The sequence below is a fragment of the Pogona vitticeps genome, chromosome 1 (assembly GCF_051106095.1).
Source record: "Pogona vitticeps strain Pit_001003342236 chromosome 1, PviZW2.1, whole genome shotgun sequence".
Lineage (NCBI taxonomy): Eukaryota > Metazoa > Chordata > Lepidosauria > Squamata > Agamidae > Pogona > Pogona vitticeps.
This window is the reverse complement of record NC_135783.1, coordinates 166221379-166234063: the sequence shown is the minus strand read 5'-3', so window position 1 is coordinate 166234063 and position 12685 is coordinate 166221379. Positions and strand designations below refer to the sequence as shown.

General features: G+C 41.6%; 1 protein-coding gene across 11 annotated transcripts in view; it reads right to left on the bottom strand.

The window, feature by feature from the left end:
* ITSN2 (intersectin 2) overlaps window positions 1-12685 on the bottom strand; it is a 137374-nt gene that overhangs the window by 105181 nt on the left and 19508 nt on the right. For 10 of the 11 annotated variants that reach the window (XR_012080246.2, XM_020796749.3, XM_072976725.2 and 7 more), the window contains exons 2-6: window positions 10534-10657; window positions 8371-8463; window positions 5139-5202; window positions 1464-1627; window positions 337-537 (exon numbers count right to left, since the gene is read on the bottom strand). Coding sequence is in view for 10 of the 11 variants with exons in the window: in XM_020796749.3 (XP_020652408.3) it covers window positions 337-537; window positions 1464-1627; window positions 5139-5202; window positions 8371-8463; window positions 10534-10564 (553 nt within the window). In the remaining variant the exon portion in view is untranslated. Of the gene's footprint in view, window positions 1-336; window positions 538-1463; window positions 1628-5138; window positions 5203-8370; window positions 8464-10533; window positions 10658-12685 lie in introns of those variants that run through there. The other variant, XM_078378228.1, reaches the window with a different exon arrangement.

Below are 12685 nucleotides of genomic sequence, written 5' to 3'. Positions count from 1 at the left end.
TTTTTGGGAGACAAATAGGGGCCACAAAGGGGCAAACGTCACAGGCAGCATAAGAAAAAAGGTTAAGCACCCACTCCACTATATTTTCTGCCTTCTATTTTCGGTGTCTAAGGTTGCATTTCATTTTAAAAATGTAACAATGGGCAGTGTTTAGCTGTTGCTAACAGGGAAAACAGCAGTAATTCCAGTAGGAAGCAATTAGTCTGAAAGAGGAGGGCAGAGGGATGAGGGAAATGGCAACTTTGTGAGGAAAAGGAGAGACTTCTGGTTTTTCTACTCAGAGGCACTTGGCTCAGATTTCCAAAACTCAAAACAGTGACACATGGTTATACTTACTTGAAGAATACGATACAGGTAATGGCTGAAGGAGGTTGGATGTTCCATTTGGCAATGATGATGTGCTGGTAGAAGGTAGCAGGGCAGCAGAAATAACCAAGGGGGGGATGGAAGTCACAGAAGCAAAAGATGACATGGGAGCTAAGGGTGTAATTGTAGGAACAGAAGCTGGAATAGACAAGTTCGGCATACTGCCCATTCCTAAAAATATGAACAAAAAACAAATCAAATAGCTGTTGAAATAGGGTCTTCTCAGGGATGAAACCTACAGTACAGAATTCATTTGTGTGCTGAACTCATTTGTGGCAGCTTTTAAGTTAATTTAAAAGCCCATCAGTTCTTCCTGGTTGTTAATCTGCTATTTTTATGTTATTTGTTGTCAAAGTGTATTTTGAAATTATATTTTATTGTAACTGATTTATTTCATATTGCTGTTTATTTTTTATCTGGTTTTAAAAATAAGTTTTCAATAACTGAATTAGTTTTTGTACTGAAAGTCACTACCTTTTAACTTACAACAGTGACATTCCAGATGTTCACAAGATCTGTATCTTAGCTCTTCTAGTTAAGACTATGCAGACTAACTTCTTGCAAGAATCTTTTGCCCACAAATGAATTTACTTTATTTGTGCCACAGCTTTTCCTCCAATATTAAAGAAAATCATACAATACAACCCAGATAGTAAGGGGGGTAGAATAATCAAAACCATTTATTTTAACCAACAGATAGCTTAATGCACAAGGCTCACAACAGTGATAGAACAAAATTCTTTGGATGGAAAGCCACTTTAGGCAATCTGAAAAATCTGGGCATATGCCAGTTGACATTTAATCCCTCTCCCTTAGAACAGCAAGCCCTTGAGTTGGTGCTTTTGAAACTCCCCTTAGTGGCCCTGGAGGTTGCTACTTGGGACACACAAAGCCAAAGACCCCTTAGATGCACCAAACTAGCTGTACTGCTCCTGAGCCCTTAACTACTGCTATTATTGTGTCATCAAAGCACAGAAGAAACCTATGTTTTAGCCGTATTTTTGCTGACATATAAATGATCAAATAATGCTTATCGTACAGCTGTAAAGAGAAGATAAGGAATGTTCATGAAATATTTTCTGAATAGTCATGATTACCAAAACGAGCAGAAATTAAGGGAGAGAACACAGGAGGCTGCTTCATAATGGGAGGAAGGACTACAGGCAAGGGTTGGCCTTGTAGTTTTAACTTGATGAGTTTCATAGCTATGGAAAATTCCTGCTGATCCATTTTCCCATCCTTGTTCAGGTCTGCAAGAGCCCTTTGAAAACAGTAACACACATAATAACTAAGTGTATACTTCTATACATTTCACAAAGCAATGGTTCACTACATTTTTTATTCATATTTGGCAGAGATTACTCATTATTTTTCTATACACCATCTGCTACTTGTGATATCTGCAGGCAGCAACTTCTACTGGAACAGTGGTTCTTAACCTTGGGTTACTCAGGTGCTTTTGAACTGCAACTCCCAGAAACCCCAGCCAGCACAGCTGGTGGTGAAGGGTTCTGGGAGTTGCAGTCCAAAAACACCTGAGTAACCCAAGGTTAAGAACCACTGTACTGGAAGACCAAATAGACTTCATGTCACCATGGGCCTGTAAGTCACAATTACCTATGCAACAACAAGATGGGCAACATTCTATTGGTGTAAATTTGTACTGGCATAACCCACATGGAGTGCCATTTAATTTAATTAAATTAAACATTTAATTTAAATTCATGGAAAGCTTCCTATCCTCCTGTATTAGATTCTGAGACTCCCTAGTCCTCCCCTGTGCCTTGGGATGGGCTGAGCCTTTAATAATAAAATCACCACCAGATCAGAACCACCAGTGGCAATGTTTTACTACTAAATGCTCTCTCCATCCAGTCCCAAGGCTCCCAAAGGTTTCTCCAGGACAAAAGAGAACTCTGGGATCCCCAGAATGTAAAATCGGAGGATAGAAAGTTTTCCATGAGCTCACATTAAATGTTTCTGTAAGCCCCACATCCTGTGAATGAAACTGCCCCCCTGCTTCCCCTGTGTTAATGGATGAATTTCAGTTGCTACTGCCTGATGATGTGGTCAGGATCTTCAGGATGTGCCTGCTGGATCCTTGTCCTTCCTGGCTCATAAAAGTTGCCAGAAAAGCAATGGCTGATTGGATAGGAGATGAATACGTCCTTGCAATGTAGTAGGATCCCAGGTGGCTTAAAGGAGGCAATAGGAAGATCACTGTAAAAAAGGCTCTCTTTGGACCCCACAATACTGAATAATTACCTACTAGTATCTAATATACCATTCTTGGGGAAAGTACAAGTGGGCTGTAGTTTCTCGGCTCCGGAGGTTTTTGGATGAGACAGAATATCTAGACCAGTGGTCAGGGAAGAGGGGTAAATTACCCCAAATGGTGTAAAAAGGGAAATCCCGGGGGTAATGAAGATGTGACCCTAACCCCTTTCCCTCCTCCTCCTCCTCCTTTGCCCGGAGGGGGGGTTCCCAGCAGCCCAATTGCCTCCCCTTCCCACTCCCTTCTCCGGCCCGGCTGCAACCAAACCATGGTGGATGGCAGCCGGTGATAGGCTACGGCCAATGGCGTGCGGCAGCTGAGGCGGTTGCAGGACCAGCCATGGGGGAGGGCAAGGTCAGGACGAGTAGCTGGAGAGTCCCAGCCAGGAGGAGCCTCTCCTTCCAGTGCCTGCAGAGGTAGACTGTGGCGGAGGGGGGAGGGCTCAGCCATGACGGCGGCCCGGGCCAGACTCAGCCTCCTGGCACTGGGCTGCTGCCCCACACCCTGTCCCTGGAGGAGCCCGTTGGGTGGCAGCGGCACTCGCCCAGCCACATGGCTTCCTTCAGTGGCATCTCTGCGATGGTCAGCCAGGCTTGGAGGAGCCTCTTGCCCTCCATGCGGCAGCTGTCACGGCACTTTGACGGCGAGGCCCACGGCCGCCCTGGCAAGCAGCCGCTGGAGCCAGTGCCAGAGCAGGAGGCGGCATCAGGTGCCCCCGGAGGGCGAGCCACCTGCTGCTCTTCTACGGCCACCCAGGCAGTAGTGGAGAACGCGGCAGCGGCAGCTCAGGTGGTGAGGCTTCGGCGGCAGCGCTCGACTGGCTGCATGTGACCGAGATCCTTCCTTTCAAATCAAGGGGGTAATGTTGGCGTATATAAATTTTTTCGGGGCTAAAAGGTAAAAAAGTTCCCTGACCCCTGATCTAGACCCATTTCAATTTGGCTTCAAGCCTAGTTACAAGACAGAGACGGGTTCAGCCGCCTTGGTAGATGACCTTTGATGGGAACTGGATAGGGATCTGTGACCCTGTTGGTTTTGCTGAAACCTCTCAATGGCTTTCGCTACTATTGACCACAGTATCTTCTTGACCCGCCTCTCTGAAATGGAATTTGGGGACATTGTTTTATGGTGGCTCCAGTCCTTCCTGGAGGAGAGAACTCAGAAGGCAGTGCCAGAAGACTCCTGGTTCAATACCCTGGCCACTGACTTGTGGAGTACCTGGATCAGGGTTCTGTTTCGTCTCCTGTGTTATTTAACATCTACAGGAAACCATTCGGAGACACTATCTGGAGTTTTGGGGTTCAGAGTCAACAGTATACAGGAGACAACCAGCTCTACCTCTCGTTGCCATTTAAATCCAAGGAAGCTACTTCAGATCTAGATCAGTGTCTGGTATCAGTAAGGGACTGGATGAGGGTGAATAAACTGAAACATAATGCAGACAAGACAGAGGTGTTTCTGGTCAGTTAAAAGACAGATCAAGGAATAGGGATGCAGCCGGTACTGGATGGGATTACTCTCCCATTTAAAAAAGCAGGTGCACAGTTTGGGGTGGTTTTGCATTCATCCCTGAACCTGGATGCCTGGGTCTCAACAGTGGCCAGGAGTGCATTTGTACAATTAAAACTAGTGCACCAGCTAAATCCATTTCTTGTGAGATCTGATCTGGCTAGTGTGACACACACCCTAGTTACTTCCTGGTTGGATTACTGTAATGCACTCTATGTGGGGCTGCCAATGGAAAGTGTCAGGAAACTTCAGCAGGTCCAAAATGCAGCCAGATTGCTGACTGGGGCTGGTTACAGGGATCACATAACCTGTTACAGCAGCTCCACTGGCTGCCAATCAGTTACCAAAGACAATTTAAAGTGCTGGTACTAACCTATAAAGCCCTAAATGGCCTGGGCCCTAGCTATCACAAAGACTGTATATCCCATTATGAGCCAGCTTGGGTGTTAAAATCATCAGGAGAGGCCTTTCTATCACAGGTTCATCTGACAGGGACACAGGAGAAAGCCTTCTCTGTTGCTGCTCCCAGACTTTGGAACTCCCTCCTACTGGAGGCCAGGCTGGCTCCATCTTTGCTATTCTCCTGCAAGCATGCAAAGACCTTTCTCTTCAGGCAAGCCTTCCCTCAGTAAACCAGCTACATGTGTGTGATTTTTAGTTACTGTTATACATTATTGCTTTGACTGGTTTTTTAGTACTACTTGTGTTTTCCATTTTTGTGTTTTCCATTTCTCAGAGTGAATTTTTGATCTCTGCCATAATACCGCCTGTTAATGCTGTAAGATGCCATCTTGTTCAGTTTGTAGTTTTAAATATTTTCTTTTATGTTAACCATCATTTGTATACTCACTGTTTTCAATTTTAAATATTGTCTTTTGTTGTTTGTAAGCCACCTTGGGTCCTTTTTCAAGGGGAAAGGCACGGTAAAATATTTTAAACAAACAAACAAACAAACAAACAACTTTAGATATCGTGTTTATCTCTTTACCATATTTCAGCCAAGACTGGAGATGGCAAACCTGACTGTAAAAAAAAGGTACGAGCTTGATCACCTATATGAAAAAAGAGAGAGAAAATTGTAATAGAATTCGATACCCTTTCTTAAAATACTTCTAAAGAACACAAATCACATGTTGGATCAAATTTTTAGGTCTCCCTTCTTTCCTTCCTTCAATGCACAACCGATTACAACTATTTGCCACTTGCCATGCAAATTTACTCTACAAACACTGAATAAGAAACTTTAAAATTTATATTGTTATTCAAGGATTATTCATATAATTAAATGAAAACTTTAACAATTGTGGGGAAGTCCCAAAGATGACTTGACTAAACGTATTTGTAAACTCATGCAAATAGCCCTGCAGACTCTAGAGGGACTTCTACCTTTTTGGTGCAAGTAGGACTGCTCTACTTTGATTTGTCTCCAGCGTGCATGACTGCTGGGAACAGACCAAAGGAAGCTTTCCTCTTTCAATTCATGATATGGGCAAAGAGAGCTGCTTCATGACACAGTCCTTGGCTCCATGGACGTGATTAAGTTCCAAAGACAGCAAAGGATTGCCTTTGGAAAGCCAAGCTCTCCTGTGCACATTTGTTCACCTCTCTGTGTGTGTCTGTATGCCTCTCTCTCTCTCTCTCTCTCTCTCTTTGTGTTGCTTGGCTTTTTAAAAGAGGCTAGTGAAGCAGCAGTAGCAGGAGGGGACAAGAGGGGGATTTTTATTTGCTTTTCTCAACTGGCTCTGTAAGAGAAAAGCATGCACAAATCCCCCTCATTCCCCCTCCTGTCTCCTCCCACTTCTGACAGTGGGTTGGTGAAGACCAAATAGTCGTTTCAGCTCTGTGTGCCATTTGGATGTGAAGATCATATCCTAGCACTCTATTTAGCACATTTCAAAACAGGTCTGTAGACAAACCCTACATTAGGATACAGATTTCCAATGGTCACAACACCTATCTGCTTCCCAAAGGGGGAACGGAAGATACTGGAACTGCCACGCGGGCCCATGAAGCCCCAAACCAAGTGAGAACACTGATGGCGACTAATCCCTCTGTATGCTGTCTTCACTGTGTGCTGCTGCCCAAGCAGAAGAAAGGACTGGGCTCATGGTGCAGAGGTTACTCTCCTTTATCACCCAAATAGAGAATGCAGGTGAACAAATAGGAGAGGATGGCTGGTTTTTTTGTTTGTTTGTTTATATAAGCAGCTGTACCTGCGTTCAACTGCACATTTCAGGTGCGTACTCTGGGGGTGGCCGCCTTCCCTGCCACAACATCCAGAAAGAGAGCATGGAGAGGTTTGTCAGCAGTTCATATACTCCACAGGCATTCTTACCTGTTCCTCACAATCATGTGTGTGCAATCTGTCACCTTTGCCCACTTTCTCACTCTTTCTCTAAGCAGCAGAGTTGGGAGGACTGAGTTGACTGGGAAGGAGGCAGCATGTCAACAAGGACTCTCCTCACGTCCATGAAACAGCTCTACCTCCGAGTATCAATGTGTCTCCTGTATAATCCATTTAACTAAGTCACAGAATAGTCCCATATGATTATTTGCTGAGGTACTAATGTGCTAAACCTATATGCTAATTTTGCACTTCTTCTGAATAGTTCAAGACAATTTATAACAGTAAAATGAAACATAATAAGAAAATGAAAATAAGTTAGATGAAAACTCCAGAGTAGAAATAGTACTTAAACATGGAGTGAGCTAACACCAGAGATGTTTTCACATGGAGAGCTTCTAGGTTTCCCAATCACTGCTCTTCTGTTGTATGCTGCAAGTGGAACTGCATCCAACTTTTCAAACCACAGGGATTCTCCTTTTTAAGACAGTTTTTATGGGGAAGAAGTGGGTGGGGATTGTGGGGCTTTCCTTGTTTATATACCACCCATTGTAGTGTGAATTCGCTAACTGGGTGGTATGTAAATAAAATAAAATAAAATAAAATAAATTTCTACAGATATCCAGCAGTTATCTGTCTACACTAGTGGATGGAAACAAATGTAAACACTAGTGCACCTCATTTCCTTGCACTGGGGCCTGGTGTTTACCTAGATCTCTAGCAACACAAATTTCTATTCCACCCCCTAAAGGCACCACCTGTATGCATCTCAGTTTTTAAAGTCTGTAACTGTTAACAAAGGTTCCTTTAAAAAGCTAACATTAAAAATTCTGTTCCTACATAGAGCATTTGATACCATCCATCAGTCAACAGTCTGTTGTCTGCCTGCATTTTCTCCAAGTTCCTTCCATCTAAGGAACATAATAAAATGCCTTATGCCAGGGGGGACTAGTTGTCTCTCTAGATCAGAATGGTCTGCTCCTACTGGCAGAAAGTTTCTGTAGTCTCAAGTGGAAATCTCACATTGCCCTTATCAGATCCTTTCATCTCTGTGATGCACAACCAGGGTGGTTGATCTTTTAAAATCAAATTAATTTAAACCACAACTTCAATTTTTAAAAAATCTATTTTTAAAATTTGATTGAAATCAAATCCACCCTCTGCCCAACTTCAGCATGCTAAGCATTTAATCTGTCCTCTTTAGGGTATTTTTTCAAACAGCAGAAAAATTCATCAGGGACTAAAATAACAGAAAAGTAGTATAATTTTAACAGGGTACAGCCACCTTATCTCCATTAATGTTAAATTATATTAAAGATGGCAAAGTGGACTTCCTTCATATAGGAAGGTCCATGTCCATTTCATCCTTTTAAATTACTGTTAAACACCGAATATGTCCTCTTCTGAGATCTAAAATCTCTAGGTCATGCCACTAGTATGGATAGAACATAGCACTATGTATGCATGTATACCAATTGCTTCTTAAAGAAGATGAATAAAGAAGAATGGCAATGATAGGTTTTGCCAAATCTAGAAGTACCTCTAGCTCCAAATCAACAGATATTTTATGCCAAACTTCAGGTCCAAAGCAAATGTGTGAACTATTTTCAAAATAGGTGGCTGGATAGCTCGCTGAGTTGTAGAATCTAACAGAAGACAGATTTCCCACTGGGCTTCCTGGGAGAAGATCCAGCTTGTACAGCACTGGGCAAGCTGTATACAGTCCCCCCCCCCCCAAAGAAAGAAATGATAAACCACTTCTGAGTTGTGTATGTCTACTAAATCCTAAGAAAGGTCAGATTGACATCACATACTTATCACCATCATCTTCGAATTATATTGGAAAGGGCTGTTTACTGTAGGCCCACACACCAACCTGTAACATAACCTCCAATTGGTTTAAGGCTGTCAAACTGCTTGTCATACTTCATTCTTTCTTCAGAAGTGATAGCCCATATATTTGGGCCTCCTGAAAAACAACAAGAAATGCCAATTTGTATTTCTTTCCAAATACCAAAACTAAGTATGATTCTGACTATGCTAATCTCATGAAGTACCGTGTGAAAATATTTTAATTCACTCATAAAGATAACGTATATAGGCTTCATAAGTGATAAGGCTTAGTATGGTATGTTAACATATCTAAAGATTGTGTGTACAATGAAAGAATGTATGGCACATCAATGAGTTGAGATGGCATGGTAAATACAACCTTGCAGTCAGCCAGCTGCTCATCGGCCTCGTTCCTTATGACATGAATGCACACACTGCATACATCCAGGCAACTAAGTGTTTGAATCAGCTGATAACTGCTTTAATACTTACACTCAGCTTGCAGCCAATACACTTTGATCAGAAACATTTACAATGACCATGCAATAATGGCACTGGCTTTGCTTCATCATATTTGGCGGCTGTAATGCCACCTTCCATCAGCAGCACCCACTGGACTAGCATATTAAGATACAAGACTATTTTGTATGAATAGCATGTTTTCACAAAGAAAAACAAAAAGATTATAAAATAGTGTGCAAACATTGAACCTCCTGAACGTAAATATGAAGGTTTTAAATACTGCATGGATAACAGTAATGAAATGTATACAGTATTAACTGGCCTTACTATGTTGCAATGTGTTAATGCGACCAGTAGGTGGTGCTCTGCTCAAGTAGCACATTTCTGGATCCATAACTTACTGTATCCATATTTCACACCTATATTATTTTGCTGGAGTCACCGTTGTAAGGGACAGTTAGTCAAAACATCAACAATGCAATGGTAGCAGCTTGCCATTTTACAGAGATCCTGGTTTTATTGCTTTTTACTGATTTTACAGATTTTTACAGAGATTTTGGTTTGCCAGATCAGCAAAACTAACAGGGATTGCCACTGAAACTTTTTTGCTATTTATTGAGAAGCTTAATTTACTACCCTAGTAAAATGAAATTGTTAATAGAGAGATATGTAAACATTTTTAAAGATATACATATCAGCCAAAAAGACAGCTTAGACAAAGAGCAAAGGATGAGCACAGCTGACTTGTAGAGGGGAGGAGACTCTGCTGGGATGTACTGTACAACATTATAGAACTATGCTTGATGTGATTTTGTAACTGCTTATGCTTTAATAATTAAGGTATTTATTAAAGTGTCTTAAAATGTTTGCAACCTCTTTTAAATGCTTGGATTCGGTAGTGCACCTTCTGAAACATGTGCAAATGTAATTTGGTTTTGTTCTGAGTCTTTGTTAATTTTTGGTGATTTTTTGTTTTCCCCATTTAATTCCATTGAACTGTCCGTTCAATGGATTTAAATGGGGAAAACAAAAAATCACCAAAAATTAACAAAGACTCAGAACAAAACCAAACTAAGTGTGCATAGGTTTCACAAGGTGGACTAACTATTCCAACCATTTAAAACAGGTTTCAAACATTGTAAGACACTTTTAAATGAGCGAAAACAGACATCGGAAAGGGCTTCAAAAGCACTTCAGTGCTTTTGAAGCCCTTTCCGATGTCTGTTTTCGCTCATTTTTAAGTGTCTTAAAATGTTTGAAACCTGTTTTAAATGCTTGGATTCGGTACTGCACCTTCTGAAACATGTGCAAACTTAATTTGGCTTTGTTCTGAGTCTTTGTTAATTTTTGGTGATTTAAATGGGGAAAACAAAAAATCACCAAAAATTAACAAAGACTCAGAACAAAACCAAATTACATTTGCACATGTTTCAGAAGGTGCACTACCGAATCCAAGCATTTAAAAGAGGTTGCAAACATTTTAAGACACTTTTAAATGAGCAAAAACGGACATCGTTAAGTGAAATTCCCCCATAGAGAACATCGTTAAACGATGGGGAAATTTCCTCAAAGAAACCCATTGCAAAGCGAATACATCATTAAATGAAGCAATCGCTAAGCGAGGCACCACTGTATATGGATCAAAATCCCAAGTCATAGGGATATGTGAAATGTTAAATGCTACTATGATGGCGAAAGACAAAACCCTCTTGTTTTTAGGATGTAGCTTAAGCAACCTACTTACCATTAATGGATGTAGGAATCTGAGCTGTCATGATCTTGGGTTTTTCTTGCTACCTCTTAGCCATTAGCAGGAGGACAATATTGTTCCATTAATAATGCAACAAGGGCAGAACGCAGATTGGTTCCTGCAAAGCAAAAGGATCCCTTTCAAGCTTACGGGACTTACAAACAGCATAGGGCTTCAGACCTCTACTGAAGCAGCCAAATTCAGGAGCAGGGTTATCAGATACATGACACAGTCCTGAAACAGACTGTCTTTTCTTTAAGGAAATTATCATACAATTATGAGACAAGACATGCTGGAACAGTAAAATATGAACAACCTAAAACATGAGCAAATACTACACTCTACAAGGGCAGAATATAGCTCAGCTCCGGCAAAAGATTCCCTTCAGCTTACAAATAAGGATGTGCACTAGAACCAAAATTCACATTCAGATTCAGAATTCAGTATTTTAAAAATTCCAGATATCCAGAATGCCATTACACTCAATATGAATACTGCTTCTTTAAAAAAAACCACACACACACACACACACACACACAAACACACACACACACACAGACACACACACACGGGGAAACCATTTTAAAGGATTCTCCTGTGTCCTTTGACACCTTCTTTATGACTGTGCCAACCAAAAACAATGCATACCAGCAGCCAGAAGTGCCTAAGTGTTAGAAAATGACTGTAACGGGCACTGAACATATCCTCTTGAATGTTGTGAGTGATGTAGCTCCCCTCCATCACAGCCACATTCAACAGGGTCAACTTGGGTGTGGCCCTATACCTGATGCATCTACTTCCCACCAGTATCCTGCCAGGAAGTGATAGGCATATTTTGCACTCTAGCTGCTCCAGATGTCAGTTGTCAAATATACCACTGTGCCCAGGCCAACTGCTGCTGTACCAGTTGCTTGACACTCCAATATAAATCTGACACCACCCTGAAGCTGAGGGTTTTTATAGAATGGCAATTGGTAATGGGGTGCCAGTTCTGCCACAAACCTAGGGAAACCAGTGTTGTCTACCAAAGAGAATGGCTAATCATCCATCATCCCCTAGATGGTGAATAATCCTGTTATTTTTACATTTGCAAAAGGCCTTTCCTGCACCCCTCCAAGCAATTCCAAAGTAGCCTGGAACTTTTCTTGAGATGTGGGTCTGGCATTTGCTGCCTCCCACCTTTTGCTATTTGTGTATCTACCTCCCTACTACCATATCTCTGAATACTCACTTAATCGGCTTAATAACGCGGAGACTGTCCACCTTCTCATCTCACAAGACAGTAGATAATTATTGAAACAATATTTTGTAGTTTATTTATGTGTTTATTTAAATACACAAATGTTTTAAGCAGGCCAAGTGAGGGACAGGCCCGACCTTAAGAGCTAGCTCTTGGCTCCATAAATAACCCAAACAGTTCAGCTCTTAAAGAGCTGGAGGCTGATATGTCTCCTTGCCAACATTTGGGTCTGAGGAACAACAAGTGAAGGGGAAGGAAAGGGAGAAGGAGGAGGGAGAAGGGAAACAGGGGGAGAGAGAAACATCTAGGCAGTCCTATTGTTTAAAGTGAAGATACTGTATATAGATATAATATTCGTTAATACTTTGTATGTGAATAAGAGGGAGCAAAGCGAATCAAGATAAGGATAATAATGTTGGATAATTTAAATATAATCTCATACAATACGAATGGTCTGGCTCATCAGCTAAACACTATAAAATTATGAAAATTATTCACAGTTTTAGAGGAGATGTGGGATTACTGCAGGAAACATCAGAAAAAGCAAGGGCAAGATATGATGAAACACCCGTTTTTAGGAGATCAATATACAGTGGTGCCTCGACTTACAAACGCCCCTACCTACAAACATTTCGACTTACCAACAGCTCCGGTTGCAAAATTTTGCTTCGATTTGTGACCGGAGCTTCGACTTATGAACAGAAAAAAACGCAGGGAAGGTGGGGAAAGCAGGAAATGTGAACTTTCAGTTAACTGTTGGCCAGTGAAGAGGCTGCTTGTCTGCTACCTCACTCATCCCAGTGGTTAGAGAGTATGGATACGGAGAGAGACTTCAGTCTGCCTGGTACTGTACTGTATGAACTGTATTTTTTGGCTTTTTTATTTTTGGATTTGGGCTAGGTGGGG